The sequence below is a fragment of the Heptranchias perlo genome, chromosome 30 (genome assembly GCF_035084215.1).
Source record: "Heptranchias perlo isolate sHepPer1 chromosome 30, sHepPer1.hap1, whole genome shotgun sequence".
Classification (NCBI taxonomy): Eukaryota; Metazoa; Chordata; class Chondrichthyes; order Hexanchiformes; family Hexanchidae; genus Heptranchias; species Heptranchias perlo.
Genome location: NC_090354.1, coordinates 15,555,967 through 15,581,653, shown reverse-complemented (window position 1 = coordinate 15,581,653; position 25,687 = coordinate 15,555,967). Strand labels below are relative to the sequence as shown.

At 39.9% G+C, this 25,687-nt stretch overlaps 1 protein-coding gene across 1 annotated transcript; it reads left to right on the top strand.

Annotated features, from left to right (window-relative positions):
* The first annotated feature begins 1,163 nt into the window (after nucleotides 1–1,163).
* tmem101 (transmembrane protein 101) lies at nucleotides 1,164–14,745 on the top strand. Its single transcript, XM_067968962.1, has 4 exons — nucleotides 1,164–1,332; nucleotides 5,961–6,141; nucleotides 7,631–7,777; nucleotides 8,292–14,745. Exons 1-4 carry the CDS (start codon nucleotides 1,202–1,204, stop codon nucleotides 8,598–8,600), a joined length of 768 nt encoding a protein of 255 aa, XP_067825063.1. The 5' UTR covers nucleotides 1,164–1,201; the 3' UTR covers nucleotides 8,601–14,745.
* The last annotated feature ends 10,942 nt before the right edge of the window (nucleotides 14,746–25,687 follow it).

Below are 25,687 nucleotides of genomic sequence, written 5' to 3'. Positions count from 1 at the left end.
TAAAGGGAAGCTAGTTAAGTACATGAGGGAGAAAGGAATAGAAGGATATAGTGACACAGTAAGATGGGAGAAGGTTTGTGTGGAACATTAACACCGGCATAGACCTGTTGGGGCGAATGGCCTGTTTCTGTGCTGTAAAATTCTATGTAATTTGTTCATACCCATCTCATGCTATTTTGATAGCTTCACTGTGTCTACAGGGTACTATTTTAATTAAAAATCACTTATATCGCCATTTTTCTAACAATAATGATCTTGGCTCTTTCATAAGGGCATTGAGTTCTGTAATTGAGTCATCTGCCTTGGCTCAGTGGTAGCAATCTCGCCTCTGAGTCATAAAGTTTGCGGATTCAAGCCCCACTTCAGAGACTTAAGCCCATAATCCAGGCTGGCATTTCAGCATAGTACCGACGGAGCGTTGCACTGTTGGTGGTGTTGTCTTTTGGATGAGATTTTAAACTGAAACCCCGCATGCCCTCTCAGGTGGATGTAAAAGATCCCATGGCACTATCTGAAGAAGAACAGGGGTATCCTGGCCAACATTTATCCCCCAAACAATGTCACTAAAACAGATTATCTAGTTATTTATTTCATTGTTGTTTGTGGGCCTTTGCTCTCTGCAAATTGCCTGCTGTGGTTCCCTACATTATAACAGATCCTGTACTTCAAAAGTATTTCATTGACATGTTGGGATGTTGTTAGTTTGTGAACGGTGCTATATAAATGTAAGTTTGTTTCTTCGTTCTTAATGCTCAGTACACAGCTCTTTAGAAAATAATTCTATTCTCTTTTTCTGACCCTTTTTAATTAGCTATTGTCTTGTAATGTATAAATTGTTATTCAAATTATCATTTCATTATTTTGTAAGTTAATAAACAGCACAAATCAAATTGAAACCCCTACCAAACACCAGGACATAACTGAAAATTAGGGAACTGTTAGGAATAAGATTGATGTCAGAGTTAGACTGACCACAAACCCACGTGTCCCCGACTTTCTTTTTTTTTTAAAAGGTGACACATAACAGAATAGATTATATTTTAAAATACATTGAGTAAGATTTAGATAGTTAGCCAACAATATTTAACAGCTGAGAACTCTGTCCCAGGAACAATGATTCTGTTGCTGGCAAAGGGGAACCTAGCGCTCGGAAGTGGGTTTCCGGCCGGAGTTGTGTTGCAGACGGGCGGTCCGATAAGTAATGGCGCTGGACGCTCGCAGGCGGGTCTTTAAACTCCTCATGCGCTTCGGCGCCATTATCCTGACCCGTTTCCCTTTCTGGAACTGCTTCAGCATGTTGATGCTGTTCGCCGAGCGGGCCGAGCAGCGCAGGTGAGTGTGACACAGGGAGGCTGCGGAGCAGAGCTTGGAACTTCGGGGCCCTGGAAAAGACAAGGAGATTGGGGCCTGGGGAGAATCCGGCTTCTCGATTAACAAGTGGCTTAACTTTCTTTTTTCTGTGTCCATTTTTCATGAGGACTAAATATTCAAAAAACTGGTAGAATTGTAAATACGAGTTGTATTAAAAGATTAATTAAACGGGAGCTTGGCATTCTCCATTTCAAACAGCACCAAGGATCAGGCACGGAAATTCTGAGATGGATTCCCTCCACCCCCGTCCACTAAAGATTTTAAAAAAGATTGCACCGAAATATCCAGTCATGGAGTTGTCATGGGAACAGCTGGCAGCCAATGGCAGTGCAGTTCCTCCTGTTGAATGATCCACTGCCAGCTCTGATTCACCACAAATTAAATCCGACCTGTTCTTAAATTTTATACCTGACTTCCGATGCCTCGGTGGGTTTACACAGTAACAACTCCACTGTTCACCGGGCAGGAAGATGTCTTTTAACTTTAGAAAGACAAAACAGTGGATGTCATGGAGAAGGGAAACTGGGTTTTCGGGAACTGAAGCATGGTCGAAGGGAAGGGATTTAAAGGTACCATGTAAATGCAAGTTGTTGCTGACATTGAACTGAAGGGAAATATCGCTCATTCACTGGCCAGGAAGATCCCAGATACTATCTCCAGTCTGTGCTGTGTTAGTTGACTTAATATGGGAGGTATTGGGGTGCAAAATTGGCCTCGATGATTCCCTTGTGAGTGAGGGGGAAAATTAACAAGGGTTCATGCTCCTGATTTATTATTTAGTGACTTTTGTTAGGAAGTTTGTGTATGTTGATGTCTGACGATAGATGCAATTGCAGCCCCAACTATCAGCCTGTCATACCAAGGCTCGTGCGTGAAGAATTGTTACTTGTGAGATTAGGGCTGTCAGCGCCTATGGATTTATAGCTCGCCACAATCAAGAAAGGATATGAAATTGGAAAATAAAAAGCTACAAAATGTTTAAAAAATATTATTTTGCTAATTGCTGGTCAACTATTTGGTAGTTGAGGTATGAATAATGGAGACTTATTATGAGGCCTCCACCTTAATGGGAGAAGTGAGGTCAGCATTATAAAAATTACTTATTGCAAATTGCTGCTCTCAGCATTTTACATTGTAGATTAAGAACATTTTGCAGTGTCAATTTTCAGAAACTGATGGCAGTAGCTTAGAAGTATTGAACATAAAATGCTGCCTCTTTAGTATTTCTTCTGTCAGCTGTTTGTGGTTATGTGCAACAGCTGCACAAGAACAGCAGTGCTCCAGACCAAAATACTTCTTCCTTCACCATGTATAATGCTTACACATTTCCAGAATAGTTTGAAGTAGTTCTTGACTTTTTCCAAGGAGTGTAAATTTCCCTTTGCATATTATGACACTTCTAACTCTGATTGTGTAGTTCTGAACGGTGATGCTGTATGCTACAAATCTGCTCTGGAATTGTCTTCAGTCCCTCTGCCTCTGTGGTTTTTACTTTAGTGCGTATAACTTTTAATCACAGGAGGGTGGTAAATGATAGGCTCCAGATGGTTAGGTGAACTCTTGGGTGGGGTGGGGGGGGAAGACTTAGATCATCCTTGGCAAGTGCAGATCAGGGGGTTGAAATTGAATCTCCCACATTTCTATGGCTTAGTACCAAGGCATGCAGTTCATTTAACTATTCAGCTATTGGTACTATATTGGGCACTTATTAGTTACTTCAAATATATTTCATTATAGATGAAAAAAGCATACTACCTAATGTGCATTAAAAATAGTGGACTTTATTCAGGGTTCAAGTATGTTGGCTGAACTCAGCATGAGAGTAATTTGACCACTCGAAGCTAATGTCAGTTGGTATATTACCCACAGGATGTGCACTATTAATCAATGTGAAATCAGACAACTTTTGCACTATTGAGGAGTGGATTGATATTTATCCCTGATATCTAAAAATTGCACTGAGGGGCGAAGAATCATTAAACTACTTCATTCAAGTTGTATTTTTTCCCCCACCCTCAAATTTTCTCCCCATCTCTTCCGAAAGGAAGATTATTAGTCCCTCCAGCCTTCTAGTATCTCCCCAAAGGATCCGTTCTTTATATGTGAGCTTCAGCAATGAGTTTTGGTGGACTGGCTGCGGAGGAATCAGTGCACTTTTTACCCGGGTTCACTGGATAGCGCTCGAGCAGGAACTCTAGATGATTTTTAAATTTCTTTTTCTGCATCTGCCTCAGCCAAGGATGCTGAGGCCTGTTGTAGTTTCCTATTATTGCTTTGGCTGTGATCAGTCAACTCACAGGAACTGAACCTGTGAGTTTTTTGTTCTGTATAGATCAGTATTATACCATTTATCTGCTAAGGCAGTGGGGGAAGGCTTTGGGAACACAGGACTGAGATGCACTTGCTATTTGCAGTGAGTTAGTTCTAAGTAAATTAAAATTTTCTAGGCTTCAGGGTGCTGCGACTGATAGGGTGGCTCTCTGGAGCACAAGAAATTTAACCTCACTCATTTAATATGGACAAACAGGCTGCCAAGTTCTGGCAACAAGACTGCCATGATGGAGGCAAAGCCAATCAGCTGAGATTGGGCTGCATTGCACTCTCAATGCTAATGTAGGGGAGTTGGTACTCCTTTGTTGCATATGGCACCTGAGAGTTGTAGTCTTAAACTAATGCTCAGTCTGGTTAGTGATTTGCTTCGATTGATTATAAGATTTTGTGAAATTCAGTCTATAAATAATAGGCCAAATCTTCTTGGAAAAATAACTGTAAACAATTTTACACCACCAAGTTATAGTCCAACGATTTTTATTTGAAATCTACAAGCTTTCGGAGGCTTCCTCCTTCCTCAGGTAAATGTTCAGGAGCTCCTTGAAGCCTACGCATTTATACATCACAGAACAATACATGGTGTTTACAGACTGCCCCTGCAACTGCCCGTTGCCAAGGCAATCACCGTGTTCAGACAGAGAGGTGTCACCTACAGAACCCCCGAATACACATTCAACAAAAAAACAAACAGGAAAAAAAAAGAGAGAGGCAGAAACATCCGGAAGGCAGAGAAAGCCAGCAAATGACCCATTATATTAAAAACAGATAGCTTTTGTTCGCTGGTGGGGTAACGTGTAGCGTGACATGAACCCAAGATCCCGGTTGAGGCCGTCCTCATGGGTGCGGAACTTGGCTATCAATTTCTGCTCGACGATTTTGCGTTGTCGTGTGTCTTGAAGGCCGCCTTGGAGAACGCTTCCCCGAAGATCGGTGGCTGAATGTCCCTGACTGCTGAAGTGTTCCCCGACTGGGAGGGAACCCTCCTGTTTGGCGATTGTTGCGCGGTGTCCGTTCATCCGTTGTCGCAGTGTCTGCATGGTCTCGCCAATGTACCATGCTCCGGGGCATCCTTTCCTGCAGCGTATGAGGTAGACAACATTGGCCGAGTCACAGGAGTATGAACCATGCACCTGGTGGGTGGTGTCCTCTCGTGTGATGGTGGTATCTGTGTCAATGATCTGGCATGTCTTGCAGAGGTTACCGTGGCATTTACCTGAGGAAGGAGGAAGCCTCCGAAAGCTTGTAGATTTCAAATAAAAATCGTTGGACTATAACTACCTTGGTGTTGTAAAATTGTTTACAATTGTCAACCCCAGTCCATCACCGGCATCTCCACATCATGGAAAAATAACGGCTGTTATCGACGCATGCCGTTATTAATGCATAAATCACTCAGCAAGTTCAGGGGATGAAGAGAAACGCCGTGAGTTGCGAATCTCCAGAACTTGCTGGTAATTTACGCTGCTCTGCCGTTTGCTTCGCACAAATGGTATCTCGCCCTTAGCCTCCCCGTTATTTTTAACAACTTGTTGGATTTGCACATTAATTGTCTGTTAAACTCACTGCAGAAAGTTAGGGCTCATAATTAATAGCGTAAGTACCCTTTTAATGATGTGCTAATTGCTAATGCAATGCCGATCAATCTCTCTGGCCCAGAAAGGGAACAATTTAAACTGTTGAGTCTCATTCCTGCATGTAGAAAATTGTTGTTTGAGATGTTTAAAATCTCAAATTTTACATTGTAAATGTTTTCTTACTTTTCCTTTGTCTTTTTTCTCTCTCTTAATCCAATCTTTATTTCCCTCTTTATTTCTCTTTCTGTACCTGATTTAACTCTAATTCACCCTCCTTCTCCTACGTTCCTCTGTTTCGTTCTCATCCGTTAAATCTCATTGGTTGAGGAGATACACTGTTGGTCCTGTTGTTCACCAGGGTCCCAAATGCCCAGTTATCAGCTCGCACTTGCAGCAAGTTCTGCCGCAATTTTTTTTTGCTCTAAAGAGTGCAGGAAAAAGTCTTAACTGACTGCATGCGCCGCGTGATGCCCTAGTCCAGCAAGATTTGGTCCATTACTGCTATCTAAGGATGTTGAAGTAATTGATTTTTTTTTTAGTACCAAGGATGTCAGGAATTGCATTGAAAATTGACTGGCTTATGCAAAAAGGGCTTAACAACCACTTCAAATACACATCTAGTAAGACTAGATTTTTGTTTGCTGGTTTTCCAGTGATGATGACGGCCTTATGCCTTCTCTTTAGGAAGCCGGATATTCCAGTGCCGTACCTCTATTTTGACATGGGTGCTGCAGTTATTTGTGCCAGTTTCATGTCCTTTGGAGTGAAGAGGAGATGGTTTGCTTTGGGAGCTGCCCTTCAGTTGGCTGTGAGCACATATGCATCATACATTGGAGAGCAAGTGCATTATGGGGACTGGCTCAAGGTAAGAAAAACAAAATTGTTGATGTTCTGTATGAATAAACTGTATAAATGTATGATCCTACTGCAAGTGCAGCTTACATTCTGCACCCCTGTACAAATGCAGATAGCAAGAAGTAATTACATTTTGGTGTCATTCTGTTGCACATACTAATGTCTGCCACAGATTAGTAGTCTGTGGTTTGTTACTGCAAAGTTTCATCTTTGAATTCAGGGTAACTGTTTACCCACGAAGAGGGAAAATTGAAGGGTGAAACTTCTTAGACTAGTGCCAGTTACAGAATAGTATTGGCACAACCCTGGGAGTGAGTTGTATTCTCATCACACACCCTTGGCTGGGGATGGCTTTTGGTGTTGGGAAAGCCGATGAGGATTAAATCCCAAAATATATAAATCACCTGGTAAGGTAAAGTTGGATGCTGGATTGCTAACTTACACCACATGGAGAATCTGAGCTATGCTATAACTCGCGTACAGACCTCAGTATCAGTTTGAGTTAGAGTGTAGCCTACATGCAAGTTATTTTTATTCCGGGCTTTGAGGGGGCTGCAGAGGTGAGGAGGAGGCTCAAGTTTGGTGTATAGCTTATATCTGTGTCAGTATTGTAAAAGATTTTGAACTTGAATTTTCGTTCACTTAAACAGGGCTATGACTTAAATGGTATTCCAATATTTTTTTCTTTATTTCCTTCCCTTCCTTCCCTTTCATAGCCACCTGAATCTCACATCCTAAACTATAGCAGAGAGGACAGGTAGGTAACTGCGGCCATCTTCACCAATTTCTGTGGCCAGCTGAGTTAGTGAGGGAGGGAGCAGGTTTATGGGATGACTGAAATGTGATTTGAGGTGGATTTTACTCTTGTTCATTTGCTGTGTACATGGCATTCATTTTGTGTACCTATTGATGTACCAGGTAAAACCAAATATTGATTGGGGAATGCCTAGATAATGTTTAAAAATCCCCCACTAAACTGGGGTTTCAGAGGCTGCTTACCCACGACGAAGATTTTCAGAAAATAATGCACTTCTCATTAAATAATGTTTGAAGTTAATTTTTAATAGCACTGATGTTCAAAGTAATTGAGAACTTAATTTTGCTTGCCCCAACTGAAATCCCTCAAAATAGCAGTGCCTCTGCTTCAATCTCCCTTATCCCTCAAAACAGACACATTTCCGTCTGAAATAACATTTTGTTGGAAGGTTGTATTTCAACAGGATTGAGCATTGATTGTATCTGGTGCCACATTTTCAATTTTACGAGGGTAGAATGTTTGAGATTCATTGGATTTCAAACATATGCCACCGGCCAATTCACTTCATCTGGGCGGTGACAAAGTTCTGATTTTAGATATATTTTTGAGCTAATGTGGCACTTTACTATTCAAGGTTCACTATATGTAAATTGCATGCCATATTTTCGATGCTAGATTGATGAAGGGGAAAAAATGTCAGTATGTAGATGAAATATACAAATAAGCATTTTGAATCCCATAGGTAAGAATGTATTCCAGAACTATAGCCATTATTGGAGGATTTCTGATTTTAGCGAGTGGTGCTGGCGAGGTGTATCGGCAGAAGCCACGCACAAGGTCATTACAGTCTACTGGACAAGTGTTTCTTGGCATCTACCTTATTTGTGTGGTGAGTATTTGACCATCCTGACATTGTACAGCTAACTGTGGTCATAAAGTAAGCATGCTTCTCTTACAGTCACAAACTATAATTATTTTCTTTACACTAGTAACTCTTTTATATGCATACCAATATTGTATCGTTTATTATTGATAAGGATCAGGTGACTACCAGTGCTACTTGGATGCGGGAGGTTGCACATTTTAGCTTTGCCCTGCAGCTTCATTGCGGCAACATCTGCTTTTTTTGTTTGGAGTACATATTTGGGACGAGTGTTAGCCTAATTCTTCACATCTATGCTTTCTTCACTTTTTTTACCCATCCCCCAAAGCCTGTCAACATTGCAGAATGGCATTTGAGGTGGTTTTTGGGCTGAGACAGCAAAGTACAACCATAGAAATTGATATGCTATTCACAAGAACAAGCAACCCTTAGAAAAGATGGCAATTTAGGCCTTGCACCAATTATGCTATACTTTATCTTCAAGTTGTGGCATTCTAATTGCACTGTCTTTAATTTACAGGCCTACTCCCTGCAGCACAGCAAAGAGGACCGCCTGGCCTATCTGAACCACATCATAGGAGGTGAAGTTACACTACAGTTGCTGTTTGTACTGTATGCCGTGCTGGCCTTGTCTTTCCTCTCTGGGTATTGTGTACGGACTGCAGCCCAGATACTCTCGGTTCTTATGCCCATTGTAGTTCTCTTTATTGATGGAAATGTTGGCTATTGGCACAATTCCCGCCGGATTGAGTTCTGGAATCAAATGAAACTACTTGGGCAGAATGTTGGCATTTTTGGTGCTGCTATAATTTTGGCGACAGATGGCTAGTATTTTTTAAGTGCAGAGTTCTTCAATGCATGGCACAAATGAAACCACTGCCTTGTACTGCTATTTATTTGACATTTTAAAAAATGTATAGGTTATTAAATATATTTTCAATATCGATCATATTCTCAGACCGTTCTAAAGATAAACTGAACTGGGTATGAACAATTGCTTAGATACTCGTGAATATGCTAAATATCTGTGGGCCGACTTTCTGAAAGTACGCTCCTGATGCAGAGCCTTACTCGCCAGGAATGCATATCGAGAAATCGCGGGCATGCTCTCAACAGATGACCTTTCAAACCAGGAGTATATATTTGGAAAATCGGCCCACTTTCTTGTTCATTGATCTACTTTTTCACCAAAGTCCAATTTAGGCAAATTCTGTGTGCTGCATCTTGAACGATAAGTACGGTCTGTAATTTGTTACAATGTGATGTCCTTGATTTATGTAACCTCTTATGATGTGTTCCTTTTATTCTCCTAGCAACATAATTTGAAAAATTTCCATTATCACCTGAAAATTGACTTGCTTGCAGCTTTAAAACTCCTATATTCTTTCCATCTTCTATTTCCTTATTTGTTTGCCTCGATTACTCATGCCAGCAAGATGAGCTGGAGCTGCACAGCTGAGGTATCAGCAGATCTTCTGGCTGGCTGCTTCAAGTATCTGCTGTGCGCTGAGCCACTGGACCTGTTACAGATGGGACATTTCAGAACAGCGTTTCTTTTGCATGATGTGTTTTAGTTTTGACTCTAATGTCACGGACACCCCCAGCTACACAGGTCAGCACTAAAGGCAATACACCCGTCAGCAGGCCCTACAGTGTTGTAGTAGTTCAATCTAAGTCAAATCAAAACAAAACAAAGCATCCGACCCAAAAGGATCAGTCTTCCAAAATGTCCCATTTAGTTCTGTAGCAGGGTGTGCAGGGGAAGCTGTACCAGAAGATCAGCTGATGAATTAGCTCTGCAGTTCGGGTGGATACTGTTGGCCAGAGCAAGTGTTGCTATTAACGTAGCACCTATCATTTAGTGATCGTAATGTTTTAAACGTTTTTTTTTCTTTTGTGAAGTAAGTGATTTACCTAATCTTTTAACCGATTCCTGTGATTTTTGTCCCCACCCCCAAATTTCCATCTGCCCTGTGGTTTTTTTTGGGTAAATTTTTCTTGACATCTCTCGCTTTAATAAATAGTTACCTCTGTCTGTATATCAGATTATAGTTTTTAAAATAATAAAACTGCCTATTTTGTAATCTAAAAATTGCTTTCCAGGATGCATCCTTGAAGCCCTTTGTCTCCAATTTTTAGTGAAACAGTGAAAGCTTTGATGTGCTCCAATGGGATTCCTCTTGGAGTATGTCAACGCATCAGTGACATTGAGATTTCAGATTTTTCTCTCTCTCTCTCTCTCTCTCCCCACCCCGAACAAAAATAAAATCTGTACTAAGACTTAAAAGCCCCTCAAAAACAGTTGATCAATCTGAAAACAGACCAAACAAATTGAAACCAGGGATAAAAAGCGAACTGTCTTAGTGAGGAAATAGAGAACATCTTGTGACCAGCCATATTATAAATAGTTCAACGAGTGTGCCTGATCAGAATGATGGAGGTGAGCTACGGTGGAGGTATGGATTACATGTCATAGTCTGTCCTATTAATACTTTTTTTTGTGAAAGAGAAAATCAGTTAGGTTGCTTTGTGGTTTGTTCCATTGTGATGACACTACTGTGCAATTTATTTTTGTTATTTAATGCATGTAAGTATCTAGAAATGCAATTCATTTTTAAACAAATGGGTATTTAACAAAAGACACATAGCTAAAGACTCTCTGTCCTACATGTTTAATCCTAGTCTTGCCTCTTTATAATTAACCTGTTTGAGAGGGGCTGAAATTGAGGTTATTATCTTTTTGCTTTTGTACTTGTTAATGAACATGTACGCAAGAATAGAGGAATCTTAAGTGAGGGATTTTTGGGAGGCAAAAGCAAAAGTGAAATAATTTGCAGCAAAAATACCATGTATGCCGAGGTAATTTTGCTTGTGTAATATTGGAGCACCTGTTATTCCTGTGAATGGTGGCATCTGGATAATTTGCCTGAAAAATAGGACCTATATTGTACCTGATAACACTACTGGAGCCTTGTAGCTCATGTTTCTAAAATTTCTATACATCTGAAATCTTAACCATATTTCAGTGTGATTTAAAATCTCTCTAGTTTCTGTGATTTACACTGTGCTGGTTGTGCTGAAATCAGTGAAGAATACAAAACAAATATTCCCTATCTTTGTCCAGGTTATCATTGTTAAGTTATTTTCCATGAATAACATGTTTATATTAGATGGGTGGTGTGAATCTGGATCAACTGGATCTAGTTCACTCGCTGCTATTTGTTTCTTGTTGGATGATCTGTATTGTGCAAGGCTACATTAGTGTTTACATAGCGGGGACCTGTACTGTGTTTCCAATGCAATGATGGTGCTGTATATACAAAGGGTTCAGCTTGAGTGATTACACTTGATCTTGAATTTGTTCTGGGACCCATTAATAATGACTTACCTACTTGGGTGCACTATTCCTGTTTGTAATTTTTTTCCATATCTACATTTAACAATGTGAGTGGGTCTAGAAATCAGTGGAAGGAGGGAAAGAGACTCCATACACTGTTGCTGTATAGGACTGGTGTTAAAATAGATTGAACTCTGCCCCATTGCCTTTTCTCTGCCACTATAAATGTCAGCAGATGAAATGAAATTGAGCAATCTCAAACCAATTCCTAGTGAATGTCAGAGAACACAAAATTGCCCCTAGTAACATGGCACTGTGTTGGGCATCTGACTTAGGTCTTGATAGCTGGTGTGGGAAATGGGACAAATTCTTACTGGTACAGTTTGTGATGCTCTGCAGAGGTTTGGGATTAAGGCATAATGTCGAGGCAAAAATTGAGTGGGCTTTATTTCATGAGTAACCATTGTGTATTTGACTTGAGTGCCTTATGCTAACATTGGATGCAAAAAGTATTCAATATTCCCAGCATTAATCTTTTCATTGAGAGTAAAATTCACATTTTAAAAAATGGGGCACTGTATGAATGATTAAATGGCCATCCTTGTCCCTGGGGTAACTGTTTAAATGATGCTAACTGAAGCAAACTTGAACTGTCTTCTGTTTAAAGCTCTTTAAATACCTGCTGACCAATCTCAGGTGTATTTCATGGGTAGTTTTTCAGACATAATTGTATTTTCAATTTGATATATATTTATAAAGACAAATAGATTAGCAGTCAACCAAAAAGTGACTCTTGGGCTAATTAGAACAAGTCACCATTAATAAACTTGTAATTTTAAATTGCTTTAGTGCAACTTCTCTTCACTTAGAATGAAGTGGTTTTACTTTATGTGGTGATTGCATTTCAATCTAAATATATTCTTTCAAAAGTGTGAGCACAGTTGTAATTCCAGAATATTTAGGAGTTTTTACCATTTCATTCCGTGCTGTCTGATATGTATTCTATTTATTCTACATGTATAATTTGGATTTAGGTCCAATACTTTTTTAAAACAAAGTTGATTGAAATAGAAAATAAATGCTACCAATGTATTCACTTAAAGGAAAGCCTTTTGCAATACTCTTCAGCACAAGATCTTTTTGCTAACTTAAAAAAAAAAATTATACATGTTAGTGGGGAATATTTTTGTCATTCACTTTTCCTCTATGGGGAACTGCCATTTTGTGTCATCTTGAACCAAGTTTCTTCAATGATATGTAATCTCCGTCACTAACAATGCCTCTTGATGTGAGAACAAATGGAAGCAAAGTAACAGCATTGAATACATCTCCAACCAGGTAGAAATGTGTTTTTTAAAAAATAAAATACAATTATATAGGTAGAGAATACTTCATACTGAAAGTACTCCCCTCGGATTTTTGTTTATGAAACAAGTCTACATTGTGGTGTAATTCTGGTGCAGCAATGTATCATTCAATTTTTCAAACCCATTGATTTTTCTGGCAGTCAACTGAATAAGGATGATTGTAAGACAAAAATAGTTTAAAGCTTTAAAAGCCACTTAGTTGCAATGAAGTCCTCTATTCTCGCAATGTAAGTCAAATTCCAGAATGTGTTTTCCATTGCTGGCAAAGGTTCCAGTACATAGGAACTGCAGCTTCTACGTGTGCTGAAATAGGGAATGTGAAGCCAATTTAAAACTTTCAACGATTACCTTTGTGTTCTAATTGTCCTGTCGCAACTTGGAATCCTTGCATTTAGGCACTATGTCTTCCATTTGCAGGTGTTCTTTTGTGTGTGTGTGTGTGTGTATACACACAAATTACAGCAGTTGGGCACTGAACAGTATGTTCCAATCTACACACTCCTCAGAAAATATGGGAATAGTTTAACTTTACTTTATTCTCTCTTCATTCTTTCCTCTTGCTTGACATATGCCATGCACTGCTTAGGAGGGAAGGGATGTGCCCTGCTTCTGGGCTTCTGCCAGTAGTCTTCTGAAATGTGGTTCATGTTGATGTATTTTTCCAATTTGCTCCCCCACCTCCCCTCCCCAACAGCCAAAACTGCAAACTCACCAGGGTGGGGGTCACAGGTGCAAATATAGCATTCCTTGCTAGCTTGTTGATTTCATTGATAAACTATCATTAAAGGTAAATTCACAACTTTCAATTAAAAAAAAAATCGATATCAGATTTCTATATCTATGGTGTCCTGTTGACACGTTCTTTCAAATGTGTGTTTTGATTCAATTCCACAAACTGGGTGGTTCTATGCAAACTACATTGGGGTGTGAGGAAAACCCAATAGTTTGAATCTGATCCAAAGTTCATCATTAATAGATGTGAAAACTCAATGTATTTTATGTCAAAAATAATGTGACTAAGAACAGTAGGGCTTGTCTTATTCAGTGATCATAGATCAAATGGGTGCATTTTCTTTTTTTTGGATAAACGTAATCCTTTATTAATGTATTTGCCAATTGGAACTAGAGCCAATAACTATGACGTCTTTTCTGTGCAGACTTGCATACACTGTTTACATGACCTTGCCAGACATCAATGCTAACATCATATATTTCATAATTAGATGTCAAGAATATTTCTCCTTTTCCTGATGCTTCCCTAACCCCCAATTAATTGTCAAGGACTTCCTCCAAATTTGAGATGGATTGAAAACATAATTGAATATATTGGTGTAATTTAATTGTGCTGCAGTGTATACACTACGAAGTGCAGTGATTTCATGTAAATTCTTTTCAGCTGTTTTATAGGAGTGCAGGATCACAAAATGTAACATGTTTTTGTCATCTTAGTGCAACACTGGTACTTTAAAACTTGCATGTCATGAAAGTTCCATATGTAGGTTCCATATGTAGATTCCATATGCAGACTTGAAACTAAAACAACTGTATCTGAAGAACTGTACACTCATGGTAAGAGCTTTATCAGCTAATGCGGTTAATGAAAATAGAAAATTAAGACCAAATTAGTTTTGTGTTCAATGTAAACTAAGCACACTGACCAAATAAGGTCATATGAATAACCCAATAATACATTGAAATGCTATTATGGTTATGAAATTTTAAATGTTGGTCAAAGCAATGTGAAATGTGATTTGGACTAAAAATTCATCATATTGGCAACAGAGGGAACAGTGCATCTGAGAGTTTTAGAAAAATGCTTCTAATGAAACTCTGGATGGTGATCTGATTTGTCATGTGCTTGTACTCGAGTGATTGTAATACATGGCAGCTACTCTATATTGTACCAGTATGGCTTAACTTAAAGCTAAGGGGTCTTGATAAAGTAGATCTGATCCTCAGTGAGATTGGATTTTCTACCCATTGTTAAGAAAATCTAATCCCACATGTCTGTTGTGCAGCAAACCACACCACTGAAACTTGCTTGTATGGAAGGTCCAAATGTAAGGACACTGCCTGTTGCATACTTGAAATATTTTACTATTTAATGTCTGCCAGGATTATCTTTGTTTGTGTAGCCAGCTCAGAATTTTTCAATATATGAACTGCACTATTGGCAATGTATGACTGAAAAATGTTTACACATTTGAAGAAGCATAATGTATAAATTTTATGTAACTAAATTGATACTTTTATTAAAAGGCTCAAAATAACTTTTCATTCAGTACCAATAATGTGTGTGTGCTCCATCTTTTTTGTTGATTTTCAAATTAAAACATTTTAATTAAGTCCAGAACCATAACAAATATTTCCCATATTCTAGATGAAGCTTTTGATAGGGTTGAAAGTGGAACGAAACTTCAAGAATATAACAAAGTTTCAAAACTACTTTTTTCATAATTTCTCAAGTTTACAGATTTTTGTTTTCCCCTCAAACTTCTAATTGTTACCAGGTTTGTTTTGATGTTTGCCAGTATACCACATGGAAAATTATTTCACTTTGGTTATGGAACAGTGATGATTGCTGTTAGAGTTATGATACATAAGCAGTGCTTCAACCCGTAGTAATCCCAGCTGTTGTAGGCTAATGAGTTATGTAAGGACAGCATTGCCATTAATCATTAATTGTCCAAATGAGTAAATGTCTGCCTGCAAACCTTTTGCATTTCCTCTGCTTTATAATGTATTCAAAGTGGTAGCCATTGAGATTTTTTCCTCGCTGACCCAGTTTACATTTTGATATGTTGGTGAGGGTTTTTTCCTCCATCATAAATATATTACAATAAACATATTGTGGAAAAACGATCTTGTGCTTTTTCTATTTTGTAGCACTTTTGTATTTTAACCTGTTAAATCATTTTCAACCTGGTACCTCCCTTACTTCTCTTTTTCCCCCTGCCCCCCCCCCCCCGCCACAGTTCCACTTAAACCTCTTTTTCCCCTGTATCTTCTGACTTTAAAATCCTTAAAGTCCAGCACCTTTTGGCCTGTGGATTACTCAACAAAACAATTCCTGAAAAGTTTATTTTAAAAAAAGAAAATCCATAAACATCAAATGTGAAAGCAATGTTTGTACAATAATTTCTGCTTTTATAAAGGATAGGATGTGGCATGTCAGGCCAAACTGAATGCAGTAAACTTAATGCATGTTTTGACTGGACCACATTCAGTTTGTCCAGACAGCTACTGTCCCAAATCTTTGTCAAAGCTCCCCTAGCCTATGGACATTTGAAACTGGTTTCTTTTACATTTTAGAAGCAGTTTTTTTTAAAAATGAAAGCCAAGATTTCATGGTAATTGCTGATGGACTGGTTTGGAGGAAAAGAATCATGGGAGATAGAGCATTGTTGGTCTGGTTACTATTGCTTTGCAAAAGTTCATTATGGTGTAAGCATTTGATTTATGACATCTGTCCAATGTGGCATGAAAAAGATATTACCAGATAATCTTTTAATAGCAGACACATTTCATCTTGCTACCACCACATACAGACTCAACATCTGCTCTAGGAGCTGGCTACATCACAAAAGCTCCTATATGATTTGACTTTCCTGGACACCCTTTGCTCCACACTCACTTCCAGGGCAGAAGATAACACAATGTTTGAAGGTTACCTGAGAACAAGACCTAGATTGCCAGATAGCAGAGCAGGACTGGAGACTGGTATGGAAGGAAACCCTCACAACTACCACCTGCAGCAGAATGAGAGAGAACCAGCTCAGGATAAGCATTTGAGAGCACTACACCCCATTGCTTCTTCCCAAATGTAACCCTTCTGCTGGCAATGACTGTTTGAGAGGCTGTGGTCAGAAAGGCACATTGCTACATAAACTCCAGCAATGCTTCTGAATTCACCAATTCTGGATAGCAGCCTGGGAGCTTACAGGGTATGCGATGGGAGTCTTGGTTTCCGTACCTAATAAAGATTGGGCTCGTTCCTGACAACACATGATGCTACTGCACCTGTCACTTCTAAGTGCAAAAAGGTGTATTCCTACCCATCTAATATCCTTTTGATTCATATTTCTTGCATAGTTTATGGATTTACTGTTCAGTAATATGGGAAAGCAAATATTAAAGCTAATAGGATGCTTTGATATATAGAACAATTCAGGCTAACATTCCACCCCTCAACCGCTACCAAAAACAGGTCATTCGTCTCATTTATTGGAAGCATAACTCACCTCCATACTATCCAGGATCACATAGTGTTTAAGATGAGATGAAAAGTGGCAAATGGAGTTCAACCCAGAGAAGTGTGAGGTAATGCACTTAGGGAGGGCAAACAGTAAACGGGAATACGCAGTAAACGGGAATATAGTGAGAGACTTTGGAGTGCATATGCACAGGTTCCTGAAGGTGGCAGTACAGGTAGATAAGGTTGTGAAGAAGGCATACGGAATGCTCTCCGTTATTAGCTGAGATATAGAATACAAAAGCAGGGATGTAATGATGGAACTGTATAAAACGCTGGTAAGGCCACAGCTGGAGTATTGTGCGCAGTTCTGGTCACCACATTACAGGAAGGACGTAATTGCTCTGGAGAGAGTGCAGAGAAGATTTACAAGAATGTTGCCAGGGCTTGAAAATTGCAGCTACGAGGAGAGATTAGATAGGCTGGGGTTTTCCTTAGAGCAGAGGAGGCTGAGGGGAGATTTGATTGAGGTGTACAAAATTATGAGGGGCCTAGCTAGAGTAGACAGGAAGTACCTGTTTCCCCTAGTGGAGAGTTCAAGAACTAGAGGATGTAGATTTAAGCTGATTGGTGGAAGGATTAGAGGGGACATGAGAAAAAACTTTTTTACCCAGAGGGTGGTGGGTGTATGGAATTCGCTGCCCGAATTGGCGGTAGAGGCAGGGACCCTCAACTCTTTTAAAAAGTACCTGGACCTGCACCCAAAGTGCTGTAAGCTGCAGGGCTATGGACCGGGTGCTGGAAGGTGGGATTAGAATGGGCACCTGGTTGTTCTAGCTGGCGCGGACATGATGGGCTGAATGGCCCCCTTCTGTGCTGTATCTTTTCTATGGTTCAATGGTTCTATGGAATGAGGTTAGTGACCGCAAGAGATCTCCACCATTCCCCTGACAGGTACATCTCCTACCCTTCCACTGTCTTACATATTGCCTGCAATGTTTGACTGATAATATAAACTGCACCACTGCCTGCACCTAATAGCATGTTCACAAGAGAATGTCAGGTGACTTTTGGGTGAAAGAACAGTGGGGTAGAATTTCCACGGGGGGTGGGGGGTTTCAGGATCCCCTGTCGTAACTTTGGCTCAAGATCAGTGTAAACAGTTGTTTATACTATTTCTCTGGGGTTTCTGCCAGTTACGGCAGGAGTTTGGGAGAACCCTTCCATGGAAATTGTACCCCATTGTGAATTAGTGTTCCATTTCTAAATTTTCTGTTCTTTGCAAAGAAAAAATATGCACACAACCAGAGGCAAAAAGAACTGCCATGAGTGGAGGAATGGCTTGCATCAGGCCCCTCAGTAGACATGAAGAAGCAGCTCTGCAACTCCCAGCAGTCATATTGGGAAGCCTGTGCGAATTGGAGGAACTGGAGGAGAGCTGACAGGTTCAGGTTGGTAACGGGATGAAGCATTTACACAGCTGAGATTTTGCTGTCTACAGACATTCTGATGACTTGAAAGGCCTCCTGCAATTGCTCAGTCACATTTCTGATTCATAAGTCAGAGATCACCTTCCTAAGACAAATGTCCTTTGTGCTCTCACAGGTGCTGAATGCTTACAGAAACAAGCATCCTAACACCTCTAGAGGGATCCTTCCTCCACCTGTTTCACCCATTCAGTCATGGCAACTTATTTACTCAAGCACCAGCCCAGATACACTTACTCAAGAAAAGGGCATTGGTGAGAGTGATATGGGGTGAATCACAGAGCTCCAATGAGCAGAAGGAGGTGTGTGGAGGGGGAGGGAGGGGGGTGGTGGCATGATGAGGAAATAGCCATCTCTCCCCAGAGGGAGCAAAAATGGCTGCCCTTGGCTTAGAGACCCAAGATCAGGGACTCAGTCTTTAAAAGATCTATTATTCTAGAACGTAGATCTCATGTGCAGGTCTCTTCTCATATGGTGCAGATGGTGGAAAAGTTGGAGGAGTCTACAACATGCATCTGCAATATGATTCAAGAGGTATAGCATGATGCAATGAATATGCTGGTGACTCGCAGTCCAGGATATCATTGCAGCCGTAAGATGTCAGGAAAAGGCCCTGAGCACTTTGTTGCTCCAGCAATGGCAACAGTGACTGCTTCCATGGATAGCCTGGAGAGCATTCTAGATCAGAGCTTTCAGGACTTAATTGGAACTATTCCATCTTCTCTCATGCATACCATTAGTCCAACTGAGTCCATTCCAAACACTAGAGCACTGCAAGGAGTGATTTTCAGGGGCAGTAAGTGGGTGTAAACAAAGGGTAATCTCAGGGCCACTTGGTCATTTTCCCCACTTCGTTAAATTCTTGCAGGACGTGCTTTTGGCATGCAGATATAGAATACAGGGGGGTCCCGGGAGGGAAATTACTGCAGCTATTTTTAGAGGCGGAAGGCCCCTCTGCTCCATTTTATTTGCCAGACTGCCTCTACACCATCTGGGTGTTTTCTTTAGGAAAATGCAGGCCAAGGTCTTTTTATTAGAACAAAGAAGGATAAGAGGTGATCTGATAGCAATGTTCAAAATTAGTAAGGGTTTTTTTATTCGTTCATGGGATGTGAGTGTCGCTGGCGAGGACGGCACTTATTGCCCATCCCTAATTGCCCTTGAGAAGGTGGTGGTGAGCTGCCGCCTTGAACCGCTGCAGTCCGTGTGGCGAAGGTTCTCCCACAGTGCTGTTAGGAAGGGAGTTCCAGGATTTTGACCCAGCGACGATGAAGGAACGGCGATATATTTCCAAGTCGGGATGGTGTGTGACAGAGGGGAACGTGCAGGTGGTGTTGTTCCCATGTACCTGCTGTCTTGTCCTTCTAGGTGGTAGACGTTGCGGGTTTGGGAGGTGCTGTCGAAGAAGCCTTGGCGAGTTGCTGTAGTGCATCCTGTGGATGGTACACACTGCAGCCATGGTGCACCGATGGTGAAGGGAGTGAATGTTTAGGTTGGTGGATGGGGTGCCAATCAAGCGGGCTGCTTTATCCTGGTGAGTCAGTAACTAGAGGAAATATATTTAAGATCGTCATCAAAAGAACAAAGGGAGAGTTTAGGAGAATTTTTTTTTACAAAGAGGTGGATAGGCATGGAATGCCCTACCAGAAACAGTGCTGGAAGCAGAATCCATAATAGCTTTTAAAAGGGAGCTGGATAAATATTTTTTTAAATATTGGGAAAGGGCAGGGGAATGGGACTAATTGGATAGCCATTTCAGAGAGCTGGCACTGGTGTGGTGGACAGAATAGTTTCCCTTCTGTACTGTAAAATTCTGTGATTTTTACTGACCATTTAACCCATTAATTCTTCTCTGTGACAGAAGTCAGCATTCCTACATGTCATTCTCTTCCCATTCCTTTCTTTGGTTCAGTCCTATTATTGGGCTCGTTGATACTCCAATTTCCAGTTTTGACAAAGGGTCTATACCAAAAATGTTAACTTTTTTTTCTCTTTACAGTTGTTGGTGGACCTGTATTTCCAGTATTTGTATTTTATTTTCTTTTTGTTGGTTGCCATGTAACATGGAATGTCTTGTTATATTCTGGGTATTGTAGTTCCACAGCAGCTGAGTGAAAACAACAACTTCCATGATGCATTTCTCACACAACCACACAGAATCTGTCTATAACAGCTGCAATTCAAGGGCCAGGTGAAAATTTCAATTCAAGCCACAGGCTCCAGGCAGAAGGACAGCCTAGTTGGGAGAAACTTTTTGCATACAGTTCTAACATTAAATATCGATGACATGGGTGAGTTTACTGGTTTTTCCTTTAGAATTATCTATTTGTTAATGTTTATTACATTATAACTGTTATTTCTCAGCTCTGGATACTCACTTGAAGGATGAAAGAAAATAAATAATTTGCATTTATTTTGTACCTTATCAGAAATTAATTGATTTTAAGTGCAGTCACTATTGTTAGTGAACAGCATGGAATGTTGGCCAAGACTCTAGGAGACCTTCCTGCTCGACCTTCCTGCTCTTCAAATAGTGAAATAGCATCTTTAATGTCCACTTGAACCAGTTTAACATCTCATTTGAAGCACAGCACGTCCAACAATGCAACACTCCCTTGGACTGCACTCCAAGTGTCAGCCTGGATTGGTGGGTTTTGAATCCACAATGTTCTGATGCAAAGGTTAGTGTGCTTTAAATTGAGTTAAGCTATCACTGAAGAAGGAAAAAGTGGATGAACCGTATGAAGAAATTATTTAGATTTAATGGCTGGGTTTGATGTATTTGCTGGACTGTGATTGGTATCTCTGCAAAAAGAAATGGAGAGATTTGATTGCTTAATTTTCTGCTGTTTCCTCATTGGTACTTTTTTGCTACTTTTTATTCATTCACATTTGCTCATTTGGATATTTGATTGGTAATTTAATAGATAAATGCTCATTTCACATGTCTAATGCTTTGAGGTTTGATGGCCTGAGGTGTAACACTGAACTTTCAATTGTGATTCCTTTGAAAGATGCAATACAATGGATGGACACTAGACCAAGGTTTCTAATTATATAGATATACCAGGAAGAACTTCTTTAGTTAGCATGATAAATGTTTGAATTCTGCAGGGAAGGATAGTAGAGGCAAAAGCATTGGCGATGTTCAAAATACATTTGCATGCTAAGAGAGCATTAGAGGATGAACATCCATAGGCAAAATGGCCTTTTCTCATCATTAATTTTTTCTTTTTTCAATGAAATTTCTTCATTTGCTAAATCAGCCATTCTGAGGCTTGAGTGAGATTGTGATTTTAGTGCCAAACCGTAACAGTTTTTCTGCTGTGGACCCATGCTTATTGGGAACTGCATTGAAAATGTCCGAATCTTTCACAGCCAGCAGATAGAGGAAACTTTCAGCTGACCAGTCTGGGCTAGATTTGAATCCAGGTTCCTGAGGTGAAAGTCCATTTTTTAAACCTAATGCATAATGTGATAACCTATATGAATTCAAATTATATAATACTTAGTATTCAGGCTTGTCTTCAAGCTTTAAGTGCTGTATTAATAAATGTTAATTTTAATGGAACTTCACAAGCTGCCCACAAGCAGTTTATGTGCCACTCCCTGCTGTCAAAATTGGAGTTGCAAAAAGACCCGCGTTAATAAGACTACAAAAATCAGGAAACCTTTAAAATGTTGACAATCAGACCATGTCCTTGGACATTAAATAGCCTAAATTTACTTAGTGTGCGCAGTCTGGCAACATTGCAAGTTGATCAAATAATATTCCTAAAAGGTTTTAGAGCAATCATGAATTTGGGTTGAGTTTTGAGACTGTTGTACAACATAGTCACGATGGGCACACTTGGTCTCAGAATATTGTCAGAAAACAATGAGATTTAGTATTATGCTGTGGAGTATTGACGTTTTATTGTGGTAAGCCAAGAATTGCACACGCCAAGACTATAATGACAACAACTGGGAATATCTCCAGTGCTGTTATTAAAGACTGGAGGATTTAGGAAGTACTGGGAATGGTTGTTTTGTAAGGCTAGTCACGTGACAGTCTACACACCAATCGTAATAACGTGCTGTCCATGCTCTGCACCATGTCCACTTGTTTATGCTTTCCAGGAAAAATGAAAGGATTGCTCAATATAGTATCAAAAATATATTTTTGTGGGGGCATGTCCCCAGATCCCCTGAAAAATCTTGTGTGTGATCTATGGTGTATCCACTTCTAAAAATGTCTTTATACTAAGACAGACAAAATTGTTAAGTTATTGCACACTTACCGTGGCAATTATGTGTAGCCCAGAAAATTTCTTCCCCAGGTTCGGGAAACATGAGAGCATTAACTCATTCAGGCTGCTCTGGTGATGCTCTGTTCCAAGAAGATCCATTCTTGCCTGTAGCACCTCCAAATCAGCATCTTGGCATGGTGCTGTTGTACCTTGCCTCTGTCATTTTGTAAACTTGCCATCAATTCCCCTTTAATGTAAATCAACAGCCCCTGATTCTTCATGCTCGCAGCACATCATGCACTATGTGCCAGAAGTGCTGAAAATTAATTTAAATGAGCTAACCTTGCATTACAGGTCGAAATTAGCTTAAGGCATTACAGGCACACACACAGCCTATGAAGCAATGGTTCTGGTTCCTCCAGGCCAGGACCAGCGTGTCAAACAAGACTGGTCTATTTTACAGGTGCAGTTTGTTGCATGGTATTCTGGAAGAAGCAGAGGTGGTGAAAGAGTGTAACATTTAGAATTGAAGATGACTGAGAAGTCTAGATCAGCTGAACCACTGGACCAATCAGGGATACAGATAGGCTGATTGACAAGTCCCATCAATGGAAGACGAGAAACTAAACGGTTGCAAGTGGTGAACACCGAAATCTCAAAGAGAGATGAAGCGAACAGATTTGATTTTGTTTGAAAGCAAGTTGAAAAGTTCCAAAGAGTTATCAAGGTTAGGAGAATATTAGAGGCAGCAGATGAAATTAGTAAGTTGAAGTCGTTAAAGTCAAGTGATTTAAGGGACCTAAAGTGAGCAGCAGGAATGACCGAGCAAACATAAATACATACATCTCCTTTGGATCTGAAATTAGAGTAGAAAGAGTTGGGGAAATTTGGAGGAAGAGTTATGAAAAGGTGAAATTTGGATTTCAATCACAGATGGGGGACAAAGGTCGTGAGATGAAAATGAGGAGAATCGAGATGTGAGGAGATGATCTGAATATTACAGAAGAGCATGAGTGAGAAGAGGAAGAAGTTGTTGTGGGCAATGCTGGGTACATCTCAGAAAGGTGATTTTTAAAATCCTGCACATGGTTCATAATGTTGAGGGGGGAAAAAAAAAAAGCAAAGACCAAGGACTGCCAATGTCATATGTAAGAGGAGGCAGATGGATCCCATATGTTGCGCTATGTGGCTGATTGGTGGCCATAACCCTGTGCCCCAGACAAAACTGCACGACGTCCATCTAGTCCTGAACTGACAGTGCAGTTATATTGAGATTCTCTCCTGCTGATGGGGAAACTTGCCAAAGGACTCTCAATGGCGGCAGGCTCCTAACGGTCAAACACCCACATTGCAGAGCTGCATTTGTCCATGGTACCTCCCAATAGGAGCAGTCTTCCTAACAGTGATGGGGCAAAGAGGTAAGTTAAAACAGAAGTTGAGGGAACTTTTTAAAAGAGAGAAGTGAAGAAAAAAATGGGTGTGTAGGCATTAATTCTTGGTGAATGTGTGTGTGTATATATAATCACTCACACAAAACTACCCAATGGCAACAAGTACGGCATATGAAATAAATCACCCACACAATAGATCTTGAATTTTTTTGCACATTTTGTAGTTTTAAGTTTTTTTTTCACAGCAGGGCCAATTAACATGAGGCAAGATTATCAGACATATTTTAAATAAACCTGTTCAAACCAAGATATGTACACTCTATACTTTGGTAATAATACCTGGTATTCACTATAAATTGAGGCACTTGCTGAATTAAATGAGGTTTTTATAATTCTAGTTAGGAAAGGAACATTGGGAATTTTTTTAAAAATCAGGAAGAAAACTAGCATCCTTAGTTATAATGAATAACATTGCAATATCAAAGCCATATAATACAAATCAGTAGAATAGCAAACTGTACATGGTGAGAAACATAGTAAGAGCTATATAATCAGAAGGCGTATCTGTGTGGCTGTTACTCATGTGACAGCAGGCTAATCAACCACACGGATTATCACCGTCAAAGGCTGTTGTCCACATACATGCATAACAGCAGGAGTTGCTGGATGGTGATCAGCAGCAGGAGCCCTGGCCTATTTCTCCCTTCCCTAACTCAAAGCACTGAAGTCAATTGTAGCCCTGTCCCTATCTGGCTAAGATTAACTAACTCAGCACTGTTCAAGGTGGGCTGTGGGGTTAAATTCGCTGAGCCATCAGGTGATGACTTGGGTCACTCTTGAATACCTCCAAACAGCCAGTTAGAGTAGCACTGCTGAAGTTCTGGGAGCAAATTGCCTCTGGCAGATCTCTATAACTTAAAAAAAAAATTGTCTAATTGCACTATAAATTTGAATATGTTGACTTTTGTTGTAGGACAAAAAGTACTTTAAGGGAAATTTTAATTTAGACTGAAAAGCCTGGTTATAATCTCAACAGGGCTGATCATTACACCATATATTTAAACAGGGCTTAACAAAATAAACTTGCGACTGAGCTAAGGTAAAAAAACAGCCATCTGAATGAATGATGTTAATCCAGTTAAAATAAGTACAGATTTTGAACAGGATTATACACAATTATTCCATAAGAAAATATGCATTTTATGGATGGGCAAGTCACATTGCTCTGGAAGATCAGATATTTGTACTAGTAGAAAGCTTTGCTAATTTAATTTTTTTCAGGTGATCTTACATTTGGCATGAGATTCTAATCCCTGTAAATATTTAAGTGAAGTTATCTTTTACCTCTGGAAATGTTTTTTTATGGCAGGTTCATGCCACGACTTATGACCTTTTTATGTTGACTTTAGTATCTGATGATACAGGACAAAATTGGTTGTGTCCGAGATTGTTCCGACCAGGGACGTATTTCTCAGCAATTTTACTGGCCACAAATCTCAGTCACAGCAATTACAGGCGATGTAGAATGACACAATAACATTATGTATAATAAAATCATTACATTGTGACTCTTCCAAAAAAAACCCAGCACAATGGCAGATTCATCCAAGGGCAAAGAACTGAGGGTGTAAACCAGTCTAGAGAAACCGGCCAGCAGTTTCATTGCATCAGATTTCTTCGTCCAATAACACGTCACCTACCAACAGTGGCCTGTAAGAATCCACTCCAGTAGGTTATAAAGCAACTGAATAATTGGAAATCAAACTCTAAGAATGCTGCAGTTGCCAAATGTACTTTATAAATGGATATTAGTGAGATTATAAATGGATATTAGTGAGATACAGCAGAGAAAACACTCTGCACGTAGACAGGAAATACTTAAGTTTCTAAAAACTGCACCTGATGCCATAACC